The sequence below is a fragment of the Camelus ferus genome, chromosome 5 (genome assembly GCF_009834535.1).
Source record: "Camelus ferus isolate YT-003-E chromosome 5, BCGSAC_Cfer_1.0, whole genome shotgun sequence".
NCBI classification, from domain to species: Eukaryota; Metazoa; Chordata; class Mammalia; order Artiodactyla; family Camelidae; genus Camelus; species Camelus ferus.
The window spans coordinates 54192184-54216223 of NC_045700.1; the positions used below are offsets into that span (position 1 = coordinate 54192184).

Below are 24040 nucleotides of genomic sequence, written 5' to 3' on the forward strand. Positions count from 1 at the left end.
TTTTTATATGTTTGTTGGGGGACATGAGCGCTGCATCCTTCTACTCTACCATATTGGTCGCTCCTTTGATGTTATTTTTTTAAGTATCATTTGTGGTTTGTGTTCGATGGGCTGATTTTTCAGATTAATCATTCCAATGGTAAATTATACTGTCAGCTATCCACAAATGTATTTGGCACTTTGCAAAAAATAACTAGTCATTGACAGATATAACCCTCCCAAAATAATCACTTTTTTGCAATTATTGACTTTGCCTCATACTTATTCATATCAAAAATGATTCATCTGCCTCATAAAACTATATATTTAAAGATGACTTTACATTTTTAGAACTTTCCATTTTCAGTAAGTTGAAAGTCTAATACCCTACACAAACTGTAAACTGTATTCAAGCAATAAGATTGGTTAAAAATTGGTCCCAGTGTTAGAAAATATCCTAATTAATTCATTTTTATATGTTTAATCCCAATTTGTTTATGCTGCTATGTTGAAAAGGTATTCCTTTGCTAAACTAACTAAAAATCAACCACTCACCCATCTTAAGTAAGGTATTGCCTTGCAGCAAAAATCACCTAATAACCCTAAAACTTAGACTGTCACTGAAGGGTTTTTGTCTCATTTTGGCCTAATACACATATTTCTGTCCATTCCACACTTAAAGAAAACTTCTAAAACTTTCTGACATTACTTTACTTTTACCACAGGTAGGTTGATTTTACCTATCTCTGTAAGCTCTGTAATGCTATGTCTCACTTTCTTCTAAATCTGTCTAGCATTTATATTTATGGAACTTTCATAAAAATAGTGGAGAAGCTATTTTAAGATTGTATTGTATTTTAAGGATTCTAGACATATATTTATCAGATAGGTCCATTGTTGATAGGAGAAATTTGAGAAATAAGATCCTAAAGAGGTGCTTGAGAGAAAATTCCTTCTTTTTTCTTTAGCTAGAAATCCTGAGAAGCTAAGGGCAAGAAATAAAAGAGTGAGGAGTGGGAGCTGGGGGGAGGGGGAGGAGGAAGGAGAAGAATGAAACTTTGTCCTCTGTGTCTACCTAGTAAATAAAGGTCTCAGTATTTACCAGCACAGCCCAATTAATTTCCTTAGAATAAATTTAGTAGTTTGGAGGAATGGCTACTGAAAGTATAGACTTAATAAAGCTGAAATTACCTCATAATTTTTTTTCCTCCCTAGATTGTTTGACTTCACAGACACGTCTCAGGTTAAGTGGTATGTTGGTAAGCATCCATTATTTTGTAAGACATAGCACCATGTTAAGAAACACATTTAAAAGCTGATTCCACATATTTTCTTTGGTGGTTTCTTGAACACTTAACTCACTTATTTGTAATCGTCCTTGTTTTCTAATAAATGTGTTTATAGCTATAAGCTTCTTTCTAAGCTGTATTCAATGCATTTTAACATGGTGCTTTTGTTATCATTCACTTCTAAGTATTCTGTAATTTAATTATAAGCTCCTCTTTAGCCAGAGGGGTATATATTAGTATTTTTGTAATCTCCAAACGTTATTTTTTGTTGTTTTGTTATTTTATTTATGTAGCTCTCATCGTTATTATGGTCAAGGAGTAGTCTCTGTGTTGCTGACATTTTAACACCAGTGACGCTCCCTTTGTGGGTTGGGAGTTTGCCACTTATGAAGATTATTAGTATTCTGTGTATGCTTGAAAATGTTTCCTATGTATGTTAAGTGTAATTTTTATATCTATTAGATCAGATTTATTAATCATGTTTTTCAAATTTGCATCATTTTGGGAGTATTCTTTTAAAAAATTTACAATAGAGAAGTTCTGTTTTTGCTAAATATAAATCCCTTTAACTTTTTCTTCCACTTACAACAGTACCTATTTTTTGCTTTTTTCCATTTTAGGATGGTCTTGTTAATGTAGGATGGATGGACTGTGCCACCCAGGACAACCTTTGTAAAAGTTTGGATATTACAACAAGTACCACTGCCTATTTTCCTCCTGGAGCCACTTTAAATAACAAAGAGAAAAGTGGTATTTTGGTATGAATCATTTTAATTTCTTTATGTATAAATACACACACATTCAGATACATCATTTTGTAAACCATGAGCAAAAAAATGAACTAGTTTATATCATCTGTTTATGGAACATTTAATTGTTTAGAACAAATATTTAATTTCTGGGATTGTGTTTGATACATCTTTCAGTTTATAAAGTAAGCTACAAGGATTATTTTTAAACTAGCATAAACCATTACATTTTTAAACCCCAAAGTTATAGACCACATCCTGGTTAAATGAGTATTCATTGGTTTCCATTTATTTGTATACATTTAATATTAAAATATAGATCTTCAGTAGGTTTAGCTGGAATCTGGTGTCTGATTTTTTAAAGCACCCTGTTAGATTCTAGTATAAACTCAATTAGTAGATGTACTGGTGTAGTTCACCTCCCTAATTTTATGAATGAGGAATCTGAGGTCAAGCCAGTTGTCAAGGAGCTGAGACAAATACTAGGATGCCAGGTAGGTCTCCTAGGGACCCCAAAAGAATAAAAGATGCTAGTACTTCCTGTAGTTTTTTTTCTGTACTTTAATTCTTTTTTTGATGTTGATAAAGATTACACATATTCATTACAGAAAGTCATATGTGGTATATAAATGTATAAAGAATGATACAAAATTCATGGGCAAGCATCATCAGATCTTGGTACATAGTCTTTCAGATCTCTACTTACATGTGCATATAATTATGGCTTCATGCATACGACTTACCAATTTCATCTTCGGCCCAGACCCTCCACTCCAGACTTGCATGTTTTACAGCCTGTTTGGTGTCTCCCCTGGGATGTTAATTGATGTCTCAAATGTAGATGTGTGTAGCAGTACTCACAACGTTTCCCCATAAATCTGCTCTACCCAGAGATTTTCCCTATCTCAGTTGATGAAATTTTTTTTTAGCATTAAGCAAAATACCTTGGAGTCATTCTTGACTTCTCTTTTTCTCATACCTTATAATCTATACCCTATTCATCAGGAAAATCTGTGTCTGTCTTTAAGATCTTTCCATAATCCACCTTCACTGCAACCAGAGCACTCATCACCTTCTAACATACATTATAATTTACTTATTTATGCTTTCATCATTTTTCTCCTGCAATAAATTTTAAGTTTGGACTTTCCACTGATATATCCCAAATCCCTAGAGGAGTAGCTGGCAAATGAGTACTATATATTGTGCCTACTTAGTGCATTATATTGTGTGTGTGAATGGTATCCAGTTGACTAAATGGGACTAAGATTAATCAGTCATCTCTTGATATATATGTTGTTTCTACTTTTTCATGATTGTAAGCAGTGTTGTAAAGAACTATCTGGTTCACCTTTGTGCACTTCTTCCATTATCTGTTTAGAATGCATTGGCTGCAGCAATTTCTAATGCAATTCATATTGCCAGGTTGCCCTGCAGAAAAGCTGGGTTTATTTACACTGTGCCATTAGCTCGTGAGGATTGCCTGTACCCTGGCCAACACTTAATGTAGGCTCTTGCCTTCTGTATTACAATCTTGTGTTTTAGTGAGATCTTTGGGCTTTTTGATATAAAACAGCAAGCTCAGATATGATCTTAGGAAACATAAATGAGTGATATTAGAAACGTAGTAACACAGAGTGATGAATTAAATAGTCCTTGTCCCTCCTAAATGCATTCATGTTTTTAAAAATGTAAAACACTATGCTAAGTAGATGTGTCTGGCAGGTGAAATTCAGAGGCTAGACAAGATACTTACAGATGTAACTACCAAATTTTACTCTAAGACAAGCAGGCTTATAATAAAGTTCTAGTGAATTCATAACTTACAAATTTATATAAGCTACTTATAGGAGTATTGTTATCCTTGATGAACATGACTAAAGTGAATGAGCTGTAGTACTGAGGCATGAAAGATTTCTGTTTTGGCCTTTTAAGCCCTTTGGTAACTAATTATTTCATAGATTTTTGAGATTATTTATGGTATAGATTTTCTTTAATTGAAGTATAGTCGATTTACAATGTGTTAATTTCTGATGTACAGCATAGTGATTCAGTTATACACGTATATATATTCTTTTTCACATTCTTTTTTAATTATAAGCTATTACAAGGTATTGAACATACTTCTCTGCTATACAGTAACACCTTGTTTATCTATTTTATATATAGTAGTTAGTATCTGCAAATCCCAAACTCCCTCCCCATCCCCTTTCCCCCCGGTAACCAAAAGCTTGTTTTTTATGTTTCAAAGTGTTTCTGTTTTGTAAATAAGTTCATTTGTGTCATTTTTTAAGATTCCACATGTAAGTGATATCACGTGGTATTTCTCTTTCTGGCTTAACTTCACTTAGTATGACAATCTCCAGGTCCATCAATGTTGCTACAAATGGCATTTTTTAAATTTTTTATGGCTAAGTAGTGTTCTGTTGTATAAATATACCACAACTTCTTAATCCAGGCATCTGTCGATGGACATTTAGATTGCTTCTATGTCTTGACTATTGTAAATAGTGATGCTATAAACACTGGGGTGCATATGTCTTTTCGAATTAGAGTTCTCTCTGGATATATGCCCAGGAGTGGGATTGCTGGATCATATGGTAAGTCTATTTTTAGTTTTTTAAGGAACCTCCATACTGTTCTGTATAGTGGCTGCACCAATTTGCATTCCCACCAACAGTGTAGGACGGTTCCTTTTTCTCCGCACTCTCCAGCATTTATCATTTGAGCACTTTTTAATGATGGCCATTCTGAGTGGTGTGAGGTGATACCTCATTTTAGTTTTGATTTTCATCTCTCTGATAATTAGTGATATTGAGCATTTTTTCATGTGTCTGTTGGCCATTTGTATGTCTTAACTGGAGAAGTGTTTGTTTAGGTCCTCTGCCCATTTTTGAATTGAGTTGCTTATGTTTTTTTGTTATTGAGTTGTATGAGCTGTTTGTATATTTAGAACTTAAGCCCTTGTTAGTCACATCATTTGCAGATATTTTTCTCCCATTTCTTAGGTTGTCTTTTCATTTTGTTTATAATTTCCTTTGCTGTGCAAAAAGCGTGTAAGTTTCATTGGGTCGCATTTGTTTATTATGCTTTTATTCTGTTGCATTGGTAGACTACTCTAGGAGAACATTGCTAAGATTTATGTCAGAGAATGTTTTTGCCTGTCTTCTCTTCTAGGAGGTTTATGGTGTCTTATGTTTAAGTCTTTAAGCCATTTTGAATTTATTTTTGTGTATGGTGTGAGAGAGTGTTCTGACTTCACTGATTTACATGTAGCTGTCCAGCTTTCCCAACATCATTTGTTGAAGAGACTGTCTTTTCTCCATTGTATATTCTTGCTTCCCTTGTGGAAGATTAATTGATCATTGGTTTGTGGGTTTATTTTTGGGCTCTCTATTCTGTTTCATTGACCCATATGTCTGTTTTTGTGACAGTACCACACTGTTTTGATTACTGTAGCTCTATTTAGTCTGAAGTCTAGAAGGGTTATTCCTCCAGCTTTGTTCTTTTTCTTCAGTATTGCTTTGGAAGTTCGGAGTCTTGTGATTCCCTATAAATTCCATATAAATTTTAGGATTATTTGTTCCAGTTTTGTGAAAAATGTCCTGGGTAATTTGATAGGGATCGAATTATATCTGTAGATTGCTTTGGGTAGTATGGTCATTTTAGCAGTATTAATTCTTCAAATCCAAGATCTTGGATATCTTTCCATTTCTTTAAGTCATCTTTAATTTCCTTAGTCAATATTTTGTAGGTCTCTGCATAGAAGTCTTTCACCTCCTTGGTCAGGTTTATTCCTAAATATTTTATTTCTTTTGATGCAATTTTCAAAAGGATTTTTTTTTAACTTTCCTTTTCTGATATTTCATTGTTAGTGTAAAGAAGTGCAACAGATTACTTTATGGTGATCTTGTGTCCTGCTACCTTGCTGAGCTGGTTTGTCAGCTCTAGTAGTTTTTGTGTGGAGTCTTTAGGTTTTATATATATAGTATCGTCATCTGCATATAGTGACATTTTTACCTCTTCTCTTCCAGTTTGGATCCCTTTTATTTCTTTTTTTTTTTTTTGCCTGATTGCTGTGGCAATATTATGTTGAATAGAAGTGGTGAGAGTGGGCATTCTTGTCTTGTTCCAGATTTTAGCGGAAGGCTTTCATCTTTTCACCATTGAGTATTATGTTGGCTATGGATTTGTCATAAATAGCTTTTATCATATTGAGATATGTTCCATTTTGGTAAGAGTTTTTATCATGAATGGATATTGAATTTTATCAGATGCTTTTTCTGTATCCATTGAGATGATCATGTGATTTTTTTTGTCCTTTCTTTTGTTGATGTGGTGTGTATAGATTTTTTTAAGCAGAAAAACTGAGTTTTCTCTTATGAAATACATACTGTTTCTATCCATATGATTATTCTCCTGTCAAACACTATTAAAAGCTGTGAATAGAGTAGTAGTTCCTACACATTTTTAATGGAGTTTTAGGTCTTTTAAATAATATTTGAATTATTAGGTAGTTTATAATTAAAGATACACAATAAACTTTTCATCAACCCCTGTATACATTTTTTTGATGTAACTGTTTCTGAGCTTTTTATAATAGAAGCTGCTTCATTGAGAATTAGACCAGTAGAGAAACTTTTATGAGACAAATATGCTGAGGATAAAATATAGATAGAAATAAAGGAGATTTGTTAGAATTGAAATGTGCCTATTTCAGTGGTTTGTGTTTTAAATAAGAGACCTAAATCTAAAATATATTTTAAATATATCTTTATCAGTACATTTTACTCTCTAAAATTCTTAGGTAGTTTAGTGTTTGGACATTGTTTCTGAAAACCTCTGTAATAAATAAGGTCTGTTCCAGTTTTCCAACAATAATTTGTTCTTATCTCAGTTCCTATTGGTTATTGATTGGAGTATAAAGTATCTTGGATCATTAAATATTCTAGTGTTTTAACAATTTTTAAAGAATTTTTAAAGCTTTGGCATTCTGTAAAATATGGTTAGCATTAAAATTAAACTGAACATAATACAGCTTTTCCTCATGAGTCATAGGTCACTCCAGGTTATTGTGAGATTATCATAGAATACACAGCACAGTTAATAGAAAATTCCAGTAATGAAACACCTAATAATGGAATTCATTTCACATCACTATTTTTAAGAAACCACCCAGTTATACAACTTTTTGATAATTGCCAAAGTAAATATGATATACTATTTTTTGAAGGTAATTATTTGAATAATTAGCTTGAAAACTAACTTCCGTGATTTGTTTTCTTAAAAGTTCTCTGGAAACTGAAAAAAACACTAAAATAAATGGATGTTGATTTAAAAGATTACAATATGATTCTCTTATTCTAGTTTCTTAATTCATTGGATGCTAGAGAAATATATTTGGAAATAATGCAGAATCTTCCAGACTTTGAACTACTTTCAGCAAACACACTAGAGGTAATATTTTTATTAATAATAGTAATAAATGTTAGGATATTTTTCATATCCTAACATTTTATTTAACATTTTAAAATCAGCATTTTTATTCATTTCAAAGAGAGTAGCAGTTTCAGAGGATTATATATATGTCAGTTGATCTAGGTTGAACTGCTATGCTAGGGTTGCTGGGGTTTCGACTTCAGGATGGATCTGTGGTTTTAGAAAACCTAACTAATTCTGAAGCAAGGCTTCAGGAAGAGCACCAGAAAAGGCAAGATTTTGATCACTAAGTGCAACTTTGGATCTGATCTGGAGCTTTGTTCTCGCTTACGGGACTATTTGTATTGTTTACTGAGAATTAAGCAACTTTCAGAATAGTTTATAGTAGAATCAGTTATTTTATTCCTCTTATTGATCCCAGAATTTTCATTAAATCTGAAAAATCTTGACTTCTTCACCTTTCAGCTGTTTAGCTGTAGTTAAAAACCATGTATTTTCTTGGCACAGTCGTCCACTTTAAATTTTATAATTTAGTGACTCTTTTCTTTCTGTAATATTATATAATTGATGTGTATAGCATTATTCAGATAAACTACAAAAGAAGAATATGGCTGGGTCTGAATTTTAGACAGTATTTTGAAGTAATGGGTAGGATAGTTAAAATTAACTCAAAGAAACAAAGATTAGAACTCAGGATTTCCCATCTCTGACATTTCTCTTTTTTTATCACTTCTTTTTAAAATCACTTTTAAGGATCGTCTGGCTCATCATCGGTGGCTCTTATTTTTTCATTTTGGAAAAAATGAAAATTCAAATGATCCCGAGTTGAAGAAACTAAAAACTCTACTTAAAAATGAACATATACAAGTAAGAAAAATATATTCTGCCTAGCTTTATGCTTGTGTGCTTTCTTAATTTAATACATAAAATTATGTTTTAAGTAACAAAAATGCTTATTTGAAATTCTAGGTTAAGAAACCCCTAAATGCTTTTGTTCTTCTGTTGTGGGTTTTTTGTTTTTGTTTTTTTTTTTTTCTCTATTAAAAGTTAATATTTAACCTTCATTTCTCTTGAGTAGTTGGTGTGTGGTAAATCTGTATTACACAGTTTTACTGCAATGTATAATATAGAATAGGGTAGCTTTCCCTTTCTTAAAGTCTTACTTCGTTATGTAAGTAATTCATGCTCATTTTGAATTAGGATATATAAACAAGCACAAAAATGAATTACCCATATTTTCATCACTGTTTATAAACCTACTAAGAATTTACTGTATAACCTTTTAAACTTTTTAACTGCGGTATGGTATGTGGGTGTATGTGTGTGCACATATATGCATATTGTAATGGCCATTATGATAGATACACACATGTAAATTTATATATATACTTTTTAATCAAAGTGGATTTACTGTATTCTCTTGTAAAATTTTCCATTCAGTGGTAAAAATTTTTCCATATACCAGTATAGTATATGTGTGTATGGAAATGTATATGTATGTATCAGTCATCATCCTAAAGACTAAGCAGCATTTCTCTGTATGGTTATCCTGTCATTGGTTAACAAATCCTCTCTTACCGATGACTTTTAAGTTGTTTCCATTTTTATATCAAAAATATATACTGCAAAAATACAGTATGAGGAATTTTTGAACCAAGATTACATATTTTCTTAAAAGTTTTTTATCATCATTACCAGAGTCTTCCAGAAAGTTTGTATCAGTTTATGTTCTTACTGACAGCATGTGAGTGACCGTTTCACTACACCCATGCCAACCCTGGTATTATCACTCATTATAATCAGCACTGTTCTGATAGGCCAGAAGTGATATGTTAGTAATACTCATTTTCATTTATTTGCTTTCTGCTTTATTTTCTGTGTATGCCTCTGGCCCATTTCCTTTCTCCTGATGGGATGTTTATCTTTTTATTTCTTAATGGATCCTCTGTCTTAAATGCTGCAAATATTTTTTCTTGGTTTATCATTTGCCTGCTAGGTTTTTTTCCATATTGAATAAAAATGTCAACCTTTTTATTTATTATTTCTGCTTCTAGGGTCTTAAGAAGTTCTTTTTCTTGCCCATCCCAAGATTATGTAATACCCTCTACATTTTTAGAAGGGTTGGTTTCTTAAAGCACTTAATATTTTCTTGGAAATTTCCTCAGGATTTTGAAATCTCTAGGAGGCTTTTTTTTTTTTTAAACTTAATTTAGTTTCAGTGTTAAATGTAAACTAATGATTTCTGTCTCTTATTTTCATTGTCCATTAACTTAACGTTTAGAAGGTGTGTTATTAGAGCAGTGTCATTTTTGGATTATCTTTATGAATATTTAATTGAATGCATAAGATTTTGTTTTCAGCAGATTGAACCTTCTCTTTCCACTTTAGGTTGGCAAGTTTGACTGTGCCTCTGCACCAGACGTCTGTAGTAATCTCTATGTTTTTCAGCCATGTCTAGCAGTATTCAAAGGACAAGGAACCAAAGAATTTGAAATTCATCATGGTAAGAAGGAAAAAAATGATAAAAACTTTTTCATTTTCAAATAGTAATTTTTATTTGTACTTTTTACCTTGTTTTATATAGACATGATTATTATAAATAACTTCACTCATTTATTAGTAAATTTGTTTTTGTGGGAAAATGTTTTGAATTACATACAGTTTTATCTTCCCTCCTCTTTTTAAAATAAATCCCTTTTTTCTACCCAATATTTTGATCAGTATTTCAGCAAAAACTCAGGATATATCAGGCTAGTGAGGAATGTAAGGGTCTTGATTGTTGACAAAAACAAGCAACACATACAGTTTCAAGTGTGCCAACAACACTAGACAACCAAACACCTCCATTAACTGTGTTTTTATCTTTCTTGAATTTATAACTAAATCTCTACATTTCAGCTTGTTTGGGGCTTTAGCCCTGCAGTATGTAAATACAGTTTCAATTCCTATGATTTGGGATACATCATCGTGGCTGTCCTGAAAAAGGTCATATGTAGCAAAAGAGACACACAAACTACTAAATATAGTATCTAGTGAGGGTGAGAGGAGGGAGATTTGTACGAACATATGGAAAACATTATAATGACCATTATGTATAAATCATAGGATCAAATAAAGAAACTTCTGCCTAGTAGAGGTCAGGAGGTGGTGATGTTTGAATTGAGGTGACATTTGAATGCTCAAGTTTCCCAAAGCAAATAAAAAAATCAGGTGAGGCCCTGTAGACTGAAGGATCTATGAGCAAAGACTTGCCAAGATAAACTTAACAGTAACTACTGCTTGTTCAGTATTTCTTATAAATCAGATGTTTTTCTAAAGGCTTTTGCATATTTTGTATTTGCATGTTTATCTTCACAACAGTCCAGCAAGGGAGAAAACTGAGACTCAGGAAGATGAAGTAACTGGCCCATGACAAACAGCTAGTAACTGGTAAAGGCAGAGTTTGTATCCAGATATACCCAAAGCCTAGTTTTGTAACCATGCTGAACTATGCCGCCTCCTGAAAGTGCTCGAAATGACCCAAGTTTTAATAATGGAATTCTATTCTTTTTCACCTCTGAAATATTTCATAGATTTCTCCTCTGTTGCTACCTCATTTCAGGTTTATTGTCTTGGTCATCTGCTATAATATCTTTCAGTACAATTTTCTGTTTCGTAGCATTTTCTCTTTACAACTAATTACTTGTTTTATTTGCAGAGTTATTACCCTAGAATACCTAGAACATTCACTCATTTTTCTGCCTTGAATCTCCTGATCTCTTTTAGAATACCCTTTAGATTCCTTAGCATAGGTGCAGTGACTTTGTCTGTTTTGCTTACCACTGTATTTCCAGCACCTAAAATGCTGGTGCATAGTAGGAACTAAGTAAACAGTTGTTAAATTAATAGGGAGCATTCACTATCTGCCTGTGCCCATATTCCCAGCCTCATCTCCCACCTTTACCCTCCAAATAATCAGCATCAGCTGCTTATGGATCTTTAAAAATACGTTCTTTCACTCCTCTGTGCCTTCACACAAGATTTTTCTGTCTCCTACATTGTAATTACTTCTCCCTGCCCCTAAAAATATTCAGTAAACTCTAAATCACCCTTCAAAACTTAGCTTAAAGCTTTTTCTTCCTTGGGAATATACCATGAATACCCAAGTACTTCCTTTTGTGTTACCACTATCTTTATAACATAACTTGTATTATTTTTTATTTAAATAGGTATTGAGCATAAAACATGTGCCAATTACAATACTAGGGAGTAGGATATAATGAACTATACTTAATCTCTATCTTAAAAGGACATTATGTAGAGAAACGGACACGTAAAGGGGCAAGTTTTAAAATGTTTGAAGGAGTGTTATCTGTTTCTGAGTAGTAAACTGCCCCGAAACTTAGCAGCTTAAAACAGTAAACATTTATTAACTCATACAATTTCTGGTGTCTAGGAATCTGAGATCAGCTTGGCCCAGTGGTTCCAGCTCAGGTTTTCTCATGAGGTTGCGATCAGGGTCAGCAAGGGCTCTGGTCATCTGAAGGTTAGACTGCTGGCAGGTTTGGTTCCAAACCGACTCAGATAATTGGGAGGCCTCAGTGCCTCACCACACAGGCCTCTCTCTAAGGCTGCTCAGTTCTCCCAGAACAATCAGATAGAGACACATACATATACACAAAAGCAACAATCTTTTATAATCTGACCTTAGACAAGATAAACTGTCAAATCCACCATATTCTGTTGGTCACACACACCAACCCTGGTACAACAGTGGTATGAGTACATGAGGGATCATTGGGGGCAGTCTTAGAGACTGGCTACCGTAAGATATGAGTATGGGTTACACAGAGGAAGAACAAAAAGAAAATAATTTTCTGAGGTAAGAGAAGGTAATCTCTTCATTGAGATCTAAAGTAGAAGTAATGGTTTCCCAAATAAAGATGTGTCAAGCACATGCCAAGCACAGGAACCAACAAATGTTTTCCTGGACTCTGAGATAGAAAGCCTCATTTATTTTTAGAAAGCAAGAATTTCAGGATAGCTCTAATGTTGAATTTTGGAAAGGAATGAGACTTGAGGCTAGAGAGGGCACCAGGGGTCCAAATTATATGTTTTATCTGTCAGGTAAAGTAATTTGGACTCTATCCTAGAGGCAGAGCAGAGGCATTCATAGATTTAAGTAGAGAGATGATTTAAGCAGTTCTACATTTTAGGAAGGTGACTGGCTGCCTAGAATGGATAAAAGTAAAATTGGAGGAAGGGAGAACAGATAGAAGTCTGATGCAGTCATTTATGTAAGAGAAGAAAAGATGGCTGCCTTATCTAAACAGCGGTAATGTGGATGAGAAGTGGACAGATTTTTTTAAATACCAAGAATACAAAATCAGTATAACTTGATGATTGTGTTTAGATGTAGGGGAATAAGAGGAAGCCCAAGTTTCTGACTTGGTGAATTGGCAGTTGAGTGACTGATGGCACCATTCAGTGAGGAGGAGTTGACATGGAGTAGACACCCCCAGTTCACAGTTGAGTATAGGCCTGGGCCTCAGGAGAGGAATTTGGGCTGAAACTGTAGATACAGATAATCAACAGAGAATCATCATATCAATGGTAACTAAAGCTTGGGAGAATGAGCTTGACTAAAAGTGAAGAGAAAAGATCAGGGTCCAGGGATCACTTTTAAGGGATTGTCAAAGAGGAATTCATAAAGAAATTCAAGCAGTAGCAGCTAAAGAATAAGGAGAAAGCAGGAGAATGTAGTGTCATTTATCACTCTATTTAAGTATTTATGAAAACGTTTCTTTCTCTTCTACTGGGTTGTGATCTCTTTAAGAAGAAGGTCTATATCTTATATTTAACATGCCCTACGGCATTTTAAATGGGGCCTGACACATCGTAGGTGCTTGACTTAATACTGACTATCGAGTAAACAGATCAGAGGGAACCTGGGGAAATGGACTATGTACTGGTCCTAAGAAAGCTGTTATTTGCCACACCAAGGAGTATATTCTTAGACAGCAGCAAATCATCACAGGCCTTGAAGCAAGGAGAACAACATGATCAACTTAATGTTTTTGTAACTTGTTTGTGGCAGCAATGTAGAAAGTGTAGTTAAGGAAGACAGGAAAGAAAGACCAGCTTGGTTATTTCAGTAGGTCAGATGGAATTTAGGCAAGAGCCAAAATTGAGGTTGGAGATGGTAAGAGATAGAATGGATGGAGCTCTGGTAAAAGGGCAAAGGAGGCAGGCAGAAATCACCCTGGGGAATCTTATTTAGGCATTTAGTAGATGGTAATGCCATTGCTGAGGTAGGGATGGTGAGAAAAAAAGGAGCAGGTTTGGGGAAAATGACTCAACTTTTATTTGGGTATATTATCTTTGAAATGTGTATACGGCATCCAGGTGAATATTTCCACTGGGTAGTTGGTAAAGCAGGTTTCGAATTTGTAAAATAAAAAGGCTAGGTCGAAGAAACAGATTTAAGAGTTAGGCCATAACAGTAGTCAGGTAAAGAAAAAGAACTCAAAGAACACTAGAAGGAAGTTATTCTGCCTGCAAGGATGAAGGAACTTTACAAAGAGATCTGAACATTTTATCTGATCCTCCAAGAAACAGTAAAGGCAAGGGTACTCCTGACAGAGCAAACTGTGTATGTAGTATTCAGAACGTTAAAACCTCAAAATCAGTTTGCTCATAACTGTATCTTCTTCTCTTCAATATTTCAAGTATAAAAACTTTGAAGTATTTCTATGGATAAAAAGGCAGAATGTAAATTTTAATTTTTCTCTTTCTCGATTTCAAAGGAAAGAAGATTCTATATGATATACTTGCCTTTGCCAAAGAAAGTGTTAATTCTCACGTTACCACACTTGGACCTCAAAATTTTCCTGCCAATGACAAAGAACCATGGCTTGTTGATTTTTTTGCCCCTGTAAGTTATTTTTATCTGTCAAATCTCAGTGTTGTCATATTTTGTCTTGTCACAGCAAAAAGACATTTTCTAGATAACCTTGAACCATAAATATTAAAAACGTGTTACTCAGTTTTGGCCACTATCACATACTGCCTCTAAGAGAGCACTGATATACCTGCGCCTCCAAGTATTAAGTATATAAATGCATAAGACTTACAGCTAAGTTGTGGTTTATCTTACTTAGAATATTGCTTGTTGCAAAAATGATGTCTTTTTTTATTTCATTTGGTTCAGTGCTTGTGAATATTTTTTGTTTTGTAGTGGTGTCCACCATGTCGAGCTTTATTGCCAGAGTTACGAAAAGCATCAAAGCATCTTTATGGTCAGCTTAAGTTTGGTACATTAGATTGTACAGTTCACGAGGGACTCTGTAACATGGTAAGGCAAAGTATAAAAAAATTTATTCTAAATAATGTTTTTGTAAAATAGAGACCTTTTGGCAGTCTAATGTTAAAGCAGTAAAGTAACTTTGAAATGTACATCTACATTTAGAGTAGTAATAAATTATTTCAATAAGTAACTTCAACAAAATGATATAAAATTATGATGGGATTAAAATGTAGAGACTATATGTGGTTCAATGTAGATATGGTCTTATTTATGAAACTCAGAAAAATACTGAGTTGACTTGATAAAATACATGATTTTCCAGTTATTTAAGATCTTTGAGGTTTTTTTAAATGTAATACTACCTTTTGTCACTCCATAGTTTTTACTTTGTCTTCCAAGTATAATTAATAGAAGGAAATTAAAACAAACAAGGTTTTTGAAACCTTTGTTTACATAAAAAAAATTTTCTTAGGTTAATAAATACTCACTCTTCAGTTCTAGGAAGAACTGGAAATTATATACCTCGATGAAAGTATGTAATACCATGTATAAAATATTTTTGAGGGGCAAAAGCCTAAATCAAATCAAGCCTTCAGATACCAGTGTATAAGAAATCCATTGACAGAAGGACATGTTAAGTGACACCGTGTGCAGACCTCAAATCTTAGCATGTAGAGAACTTTATGGGATAAATACCAATTTATTAAACAAAAACATTGAAAGAACAGAAGATATTAAAGAGACTTAAAAAGACATATCATTCAGATGCAGTGTTTAGGCCTTGTTTGGATGCAATTTAAACAAACCAACTGCAAAAAAAGCCAGTTGGGGAAACTTGAACACTGGATATCTGATGACTTTCAGTAATTATTATTATGAAGACATACAGCAGATGGCCAACAGGCTATTAAAAAGATGTTCAGCATTGCTAATTATTAGGGAAATGCAGATCAAAATCACAATGAGATATCACCTCACTCTGCTCAGAATTACTGTCAGCAAAAAGTCTACAAATAATAAATGCTGGAGAGGGTGTGGAGAAAATGGAACCCTCTTTCACTGTTGGTGGGAGTCTACAGCCACTGGTACAGCCACTATGAAAAACTGGAGATTCCTCAAAAAGCTAAAAATAGAGCCACCACTATTAATATCCTATAGATAATTAAGTAAAATGTAAAGATTTGAAACTTCTTGAATCAAATTCACTCAGAGTAGAGGCCAGGATTCACTACTCACTAATGGTTGACTTTGACCAAGTCATCTTAATCTCTCAGTACCTCAGTTTTCTCATCTATAAAGTTGACTTAGTAATTTTTGCTTTTGAATAGAATTGTTGTGAGGAACAGATGAGAAACTATGTTTCAGTGCTAAAAGGGTGCTCAGTGCATAGTAAGGACTTGTCAAATGTTAGATAAAATTGTTTTGTTTATATAATTGGTTATGTGCAGTCATTTACAAAAGATTAAGTGTTTCTATAATTTTTTCTAAAATTATTTTTGAATCCTAGTCAAAGATTCCAATTTGCTAAGCAGTGATTGTCAACTTTGAGGATGCATAGTTCAGCTCCAGCAAATCCACAAACAGGGATCTCTATAACATTTTAAAAAGTAAATAAAAATTTAAAATAGAGATGCTTTCTGGGTTAGTGTGTGCATATTAATTCTGAGGAGGAAATTACAGTATTTTTTACCATAAAAACTGTCTTGAGCAAAGAATAAAAAGTGACTACACTCCTAGAGCATGATTCATAATTCTTTAACCAAAAATATGGTTGTGTACACATGAACTATTAATTTATTTCCTTATTCTTGCTATTTTATTTCCTTGATTTTCTTCTACTTCTAGACAAATTGGAATTTTTGTTATGGTTTCAGAAAAACACTTAAGCTAGAAATTGGTCCGCTCTTTACAGCCTCATCCACCTTGGTTCAGGAGAGTAGAAAAGGACTAAGCTCATAGTTACCCATGCTCACTTCTCAGAGTTTTGGTGCCTATGGATTTTACGAGTAATGGAGTAGCGTAATAAGGGTCAAGTACTCAGGAGTACAATTGTAAATCTATTTCCTTTGCAAAATGTAGCCACTTTAGCAGTGAGTTTTTACAGTTTTGTTGTTGTTACTTAAAGGTAAACTGGTTATAAATTTGAAACAAATAGGTAAAATGTATAAAATCTTTGTTTAACTTGTATTCTCATTCCTAACAGTATAACATTCAGGCTTATCCAACAACAGTGGTGTTCAACCAGTCCAGCGTTCATGAGTACGAAGGACATCACTCTGCTGAACAGATCTTGGAGTTTGTAGAAGTATGTTAAGTTACAGACTATGGTATACACTCTTCCATATATGCATACACTTTGTATGAACATTTAATAATGTTTAATAGTAGGATTTATTCTTTTTCTGACAAAATTTTTTAAATTTTCTAGTATTTTACTCTTATTATAGATTTATTCTCAGAGTTTATAGCAAATACATGTTTTGTTTGTTACCTAGTACCATGCCTTGTACTTAGTGGACACAGTTATTTATTGAATACATGAAATTATAACTTTTACATAAAGCCTTGTCACTCCCCTTTCCCTTTTTTCTCTGATAGAACTAATGCAGATTATTTCTTTCAGGTCCCATATAGATGAGGTAACAGTGAGCCCCATTCTTGGATAATTCCAAGAAATGTGTGTTTAAGGGCAGTGTTAGTCCAGCCGGCAGCGGAGGGCTTTTTCAGGCCTAGGCAGCTTTTGCCACGCCTGCTGTGTCATTAGCACAGGAGTGCTCTACATCTATAGCATCCATCTCCTCTTTTTTTTTTTTTTTTTTCCTAATAGTCTTAATTGACTAAAATAGTTACAGGGCCTCCTAAGGAAGAAATGAACAATTCTAGCTTATTATCCATGCAGTAATCATTCTGCTCTCTGTCCCTCCCATCTCTTCCTCCTCCAGAGTAACAGATTTTTGTGTGTCATTTTTTTATAGTTTCCCCAGGGAAGCTAACATCTCCATTAGTAGTACTCGATCATGATAGACTGAAGCTCTGTTAAAACAGCATTTGGAGCAAATAATCTTAGATCGTGCAGTATCTCCAGTCAGAATGTCAGAAAAATGGAATTTTTAGGCTTTCCATTAATAAGTAAAGGGTCATTTCCAACCAAATTACAGGTTCCAGAAAGAATATGGCCTATGTAGACATCTGGCCAACTATTGGATCTCTTGCCTCATCTACCCATATCCTTAATTAAAGTTTCCTCTTTTCTCTACCTAGAATGATTTTAGTGACACATAGAAATAAGAAAATACACCTTGATTTAAGAAGACTGATGGGCAAAATCCAAACTTAAAAATAAAGTATCATTTCTTGCTTTTTAAAATATTTCACGATAGATTCTCTTTAAATATCCTTATGTATCTTTTGATTTTTCAAAAACAAGAACTTTTCTAGATGACATATACCAACAATGTGCCAAGAATATATGAACTACCCTTTTTTATATCTGTTACGATAAAAGCTGTGTTCTCTTTAGGATCTTATGAATCCTTCTGTGATCTCCTTGACACCTACCACTTTCACTGAACTAGTTAAACAGAGAAAACATGATGAAGTCTGGATGGTTGATTTCTATTCTCCATGGTGTCATCCATGCCAAGTCTTAATGCCAGAATGGAAAAGAATGGCCCGGGTATAGTAAAATAGTTTACTATAAATCTTAACATTTACTGAGAATGTTTATTTAACAGTTATTTTGAAATTGAGATGCGTGAACCCACCTCTAGATTATCACTTAATAACAGTTGTGATCACTTTTTATATACCAGTTAGATTTCAGCTCTATTTCTGTCTGGTATATGAATTGATATAGAATAATTACGCTTTTTCTTTTTCTGTGTCACTTGGAACATAATTTGACTGAATTTCTGCCAATGTCAACCCAAAGATCCCCTTTATTTCATATTAAAATTCTTTTCTACTCTTTCATTTTTAGAGTTTCTTCACTGTATTGTGAGACTCTAAAGTAAAAAAAAAAAAATGGCCTTGATCAATGAAAAAGATTTTTTAATTTCCTGCAAATAGATTGTTGTAAATCGTAAAAGATTGGGAAAAAATTATTTAAATACCAGAATGGAAAATGCACTTATATTTTATATTTATTTGTAGGATAAATAGTGAACAAACCAGGAGTTAAATTTATTTCTAGTATCTTAACATTTATGATAATGTAATTTTCTGCTCTTTTCAATAAAATTTTTTAATTTGGGCATGACTCAGTATGCTTCCTGCAACCCATGTCTCCATTTGAAAAAGTAATTCTTTGGAAATAAAGTTGCAAAGAACTTCACTAATTCTTGGTTTCTAACACTTTGAGTTTTAGAAATACATAATTTTCCCAGTGTAATAGATGAACAAAATCAGTTATTTAATCTGAAATAATTGACATAAATTCTTGACTATAAAAATTAGATTTCTAGTTCATTACTATAAATGTTCTATTATGTTTTAAGCTTTTTGCAATTTTTATTTGTTGAAAATCACTAATAATTAATATAATCATCTCATAGTGATGATTTCTCCATTATAAACATATAAAATAGTTATGGAGGTAATTTTATTCTAATTGCTTTGTTATACTTATCTCTCTTTCTTTAATTGAAGTGCAGTCAGTTACAGTGTGTCAATTTCTGATGTAAGCACAGTCTCAGTCATGTATATGCATACATATATTCATTTTCATATTTTACTTATCTTTTTTGTTTTATAGACGTTAACTGGACTGATCAACGTGGGCAGTATAGACTGCCAACAATATCATTCTTTTTGTGCCCAAGAAAATGTTCGGAGATACCCTGAGATAAGATTTTTTCCCCAAAGATCAAATAACGCTTATCAATATCAGTAAGTGTTCTCTAAAATCTGAAGACATTTATATAATCATTTACTTACACAGTTAAAATTTAAAAGTTATCCTAAGTAACTAAAAGTTAAACCCCCAAATATTTTGGGGAGCTCACCATGTTAAGATAGTGTGGTAATGAGAAGTTTAGAAGGTGAAAAGTGTCAGAACAGTCCCATGATCGTGAAGCTGACAGTCTAGTAAAGAAGAAAGTAAGAAGCGGAAGAACGTTTATTAAGTCCCTATTTGGTTTCAGGTACTATACTAGATGCTTTTGCTCACATTATTTCTGCTAGTCCTCACATATACCACGAGAAATAAGAATTGTTACCCTTCCGACTATTGCAGATAAGTAAACTGATTCACATACGTTAGATAACTTTCCCAAGTCACACAGCTGCTAAAGTTTGAAGTTGGGGTCTGAACTCAGGTCTGTCTTAGTGCCCATGCTGTTTACAAAACACCTCATGACATTTCAGGTAAGAAACTCAAATGCAAGGCAGAATATAAATACTATTTAAAAAGTAAAAATGAACCATGGATTTCGAAGGAGAAAGGGATCACAGCTATGAGAGGCAATCATGAACGGCTGCATTTATGAGCTGGCTTTCGACGTGAGTCTTAAAAAAGTGGGTAAGAACTTGACAGCAATAACTAAAGGTTCAGAAATTAAAGCATTGGATATTTTGAGTTTTACTGTTAGCATGGGTCTGTGGGAGATGTCCAGCAGGCAGCTGAACATTCAAGTCTGGAGCACAAAAGACATCAGACTAAAGAAAAACATATTTGGGAAGCCTTAAAAGCAATATTTGTAGCTAAGTGTGTCTGAGAAAGATGCTAGATGAAGTCAATCAGCTAAACTTACCTTTTAAATTGCTACAGTGAGATTGTTTTTCTGAACATATCTAATGATAGAAAATACCATTTACAGCTTACATATTTTTTCTTCTTTCAGTAGTTACAATGGTTGGAATAGGGATGCTTATTCCCTAAGAATCTGGGGTCTAGGGTGAGTAATCAAAATATGTATCATTGTATAAATTATAGTCAATGCTGCTTACCTTCCTCTCACATCTGTAGCTAAATTTATGGGCTTGTTTAAGGTTCTCACATTTTAAAGTACTTAGTGAAGAAATACAATTTACCAGGACAAGATTGTGCTTTATTACATTGTCATTCTTTGAAGTCATTTTTTAACTTAGAAAGATTTGCAGTATTCTATTTTAGATGTTTACTTTGGTTGTGTATAATGGAAAATAATTTTGATCCTTTACCACAGATTTTTACCTCAAGCATCTATAGATCTAACACCTCAGAGTTTCAATGAAAAAGTTTTACAAGGGAAAAACCATTGGGTGATTGATTTCTATGCTCCTTGGTGTGGACCTTGCCAAAACTTTGCTCCAGAGTTTGAGCTCTTGGCTAGGGTAAGTCTTGTCCATCTACTTAAATAAGTTGGAGTAACATGCATGTTTTATTAGATAAAAATTGTATTTATAGTTTTTTTAAAAATAGTTTCCGCTGAATTTTAAAAAACTCTGTTCCATTTCTGTGACTAATCTTTGCAGTAGATTTCTTCCTTCTTTAGTAAAACCTGTCTTGCTTGACGTCATCTACCTAACCATAACAGCCATTTCTTCCACTTGTTCCCTATTTCCATTCTGACACCGTTACTCGGCTGCTCTCCAGGCAGTCACTAGATCCTGTCAGTTCTGTCTCCCAAATGCCTTTCAAATCTGTCATCTTCTGTGCATCTCCTCTGCTAGCCTCTTTGTTCAAGCCTTCATCATCTCTCATCTAGGCTAATCATATGTGCCTTTTAAGTAGTCTCATATTGGCCAGTCTACCTTCTTCAGTTCCTCCCTGATGATCTTTCTGAAATATTGCCTTCTCTGCCTTCATGTTAACCACATTTCTTGAAGTACATCCTTGACTGCAGGTCTCTAATCTGAGCCTTCTGACCTCTTCAGCTTTATCTCTTTCCCTGAACTCACACCTTATACTCCAGGCACAACAAAGTACTCCAGGTTCTCTGAACCAAGTACCTTTTTGTACGTGCTGTTCGCTCTCTTAAAATGCCTTTTCCTTACTTACCTTGGTCATCTGGATTTTATTCCTCCTTATCCTACAGAACCCAGCTTCAGTGGCATTTCTGTGTTCTCTGCCCTTCCCAGTTAATCATTGTCACCTGGGTATCTCGCACTCCATCAGTGTACTTACACAGTGCATGTCAACTATATATTTAGATACCCGTCTCCTCTATAAAACTATGAGCTTCTTGAGAGTACAGTACATGTCTTACCTATCTGTAACCCCAGTGTCTTAACTCAGTAAATACTTTCAAAATTAAGCTGAATGCAGTCTGTTTTGGTGTTTGTATTATAGTAGTCCTGCTAATAACCTAATCCACATTGATAGCTTCTTCACCTCTGTACTCGAGGAACTTTACCTTTGGCTACAGAACATTCATCATTCATTAGAATGAAAAGTCAGCGCCAGTTCCACCAGTCTAAAACAAAAGCTGAATAGCTCAAGCCATGGGAATTTTTTAGCTAAGGGGTTTCAGAGTTCCTATGGAGTTGTGAAAGACTGTTTTAGTTATTGACTGGTCCTTAAAAATAAGAGGCTGTTCATTTTTTTCTACTTATCATAGCTTCTTTTCCTCTTATGCTTCCTTTTTCTCCAATAATTCTAACAAAAATGTTTTACTCTCCTATTCATTAAGTGCTAAAAAAAACTTATTTATATATTTTGTAATGCAGCTATATGTTGAATATTGCAGAAAAGTATTTAGGTCATTCAGCGAATCCTGAGTATCAGGTAAAAAAGCATTATGCTAAATACTATGGCTAAAAAAAACGGAAAGACAATTCCATGTCTTTAAGAAGATTTTAATCTAGTGGGAAAATAAAATTTAAATAAACATATATAAATAAATAGGCGGATCATTGCTGTAGTGAAATTAGAGTGGAGCAAGAATATGAGAAAAAGAAGGTCAGGGTCATGCCAGGAGGAGACAGAAGGCTCCACAGAAAGGTTAGCATTTGAGATGAGAATTACAGCACAACTAGGAACGTGAAACATGTCCAGGTATTTCCAGTGTTGGTCCAGTATTACCAGGAGATAAAGAAAAAACAGGAGTGGCAAAAACTGAGGCTCAGTAATTAGGCAAGAAGTTTGTACACTCTTCCTCAGTAAGTTCATGCTATTGAGCATGTATTCTATATACGCATTGGAGGAAAACTGCTGGATATGACAGGATCCATTTTATATCTTAGAAGGATGGCATTGAATGGACTGAACATGGGCCAACAAGGCCAGAGAGAGCGAGCAGAGCACCAGAAGCAATATGGTGTCCTCTATAACTGAAATACAAGTTGACAAGACTTCACTGACCTTCACTGTGTGTGTGTGTGTGCGTGTGCGTGTGCGTGTGCGCGCGCGCACACCTGATTCTGCATGCAGCTTTGCTGGTGTCCTGGTCTACCTGTAAGTACCCTAGCATTGGGGACAAAACTAGAGGCAACAAAGATATTTTTATTATCCTGAAGTGAGGTGATAACCTGGACCAGGATTAGGGCAGTGGTGATACAAAGAGTGGAACAAGTAGATAAGAATAAATAGATTTAGTTTGTGATAAATGTGAGAGGAAAAGAAGTCTAGGATGGCCCTAGTTTCTGGCTTGGACTAAGTGAATAGTAGGACAAAAGGAAGAGCAGCTTAAGGGGATAGGATTCATTTTAGAAATGTTGTTTCTAAGGGGCTTATTTAGGAGAAGCAGGCCAGTGTATACATAGCTGACTTTAATCAAGGGGGAAGGGTGGGGTTCAGCAGCATATAGATGTATAAAATCTCCCTGGGAGATTTTTCACAGCAGAAAAAATTATTGATGAAAGATGGAACTGTGATTGGACATTTTAATGTGAGGGGCAGGTGTAGGAGGAGGTCCCGTGCTAGAAATGAGGAAGACTAGCCAGAGGAGTAGGATAGACAAGAGACAGTAGTGGTAAGTGGCAAGAAGGAAAAAAGAAAGGAGTGGTCAGCAATGTCAGATGCCCATTAAGAAGACTGATGGGTCCATTCAGTTCAGCCAAAAAAGAGTCATTGGGGAACTTATAGCAGTTTCAGTGGAGGGAGCTGTAAGAACAGAAGCTAGCTGAAATGTGTTGATAATGAACAGATGAGGAAATGATGAAAGAATTAACTGCTCAAAAAAGGGACAAAGAAAGAGAAGCAGAGTGGTAGCTGGAGGAACCAGTACAATTTACACAAGGAATTCTTTTTTGATCATGTGTACATATGCTGAAGATATATTTATGCGTGTCTTAGATTTATCAATATCTGAAATTTTTAGTATCATACTGCTTTGTGGTTGCCAAAATAGTATATGCCAAAGAAATGGCAAAGCATCTTT

The 24040-nt window shown here is 34.1% G+C and overlaps 1 protein-coding gene across 1 annotated transcript in view; it reads left to right on the forward strand.

Moving 5' to 3' along the window:
* Nucleotides 1–24040, forward strand: part of DNAJC10 (DnaJ heat shock protein family (Hsp40) member C10) — a 47630-nt gene that overhangs the window by 18006 nt on the left and 5584 nt on the right. The window contains exons 9-20 of the mRNA XM_006189145.3: nucleotides 1195–1238; nucleotides 1889–2026; nucleotides 7385–7474; nucleotides 8210–8323; nucleotides 9845–9959; nucleotides 14242–14369; nucleotides 14673–14789; nucleotides 16945–17046; nucleotides 18262–18417; nucleotides 19495–19628; nucleotides 20582–20635; nucleotides 20906–21053. Coding sequence (XP_006189207.1) covers nucleotides 1195–1238; nucleotides 1889–2026; nucleotides 7385–7474; nucleotides 8210–8323; nucleotides 9845–9959; nucleotides 14242–14369; nucleotides 14673–14789; nucleotides 16945–17046; nucleotides 18262–18417; nucleotides 19495–19628; nucleotides 20582–20635; nucleotides 20906–21053 — 1340 coding nt within the window. The remainder of the gene's footprint in view (nucleotides 1–1194; nucleotides 1239–1888; nucleotides 2027–7384; nucleotides 7475–8209; nucleotides 8324–9844; nucleotides 9960–14241; nucleotides 14370–14672; nucleotides 14790–16944; nucleotides 17047–18261; nucleotides 18418–19494; nucleotides 19629–20581; nucleotides 20636–20905; nucleotides 21054–24040) is intronic.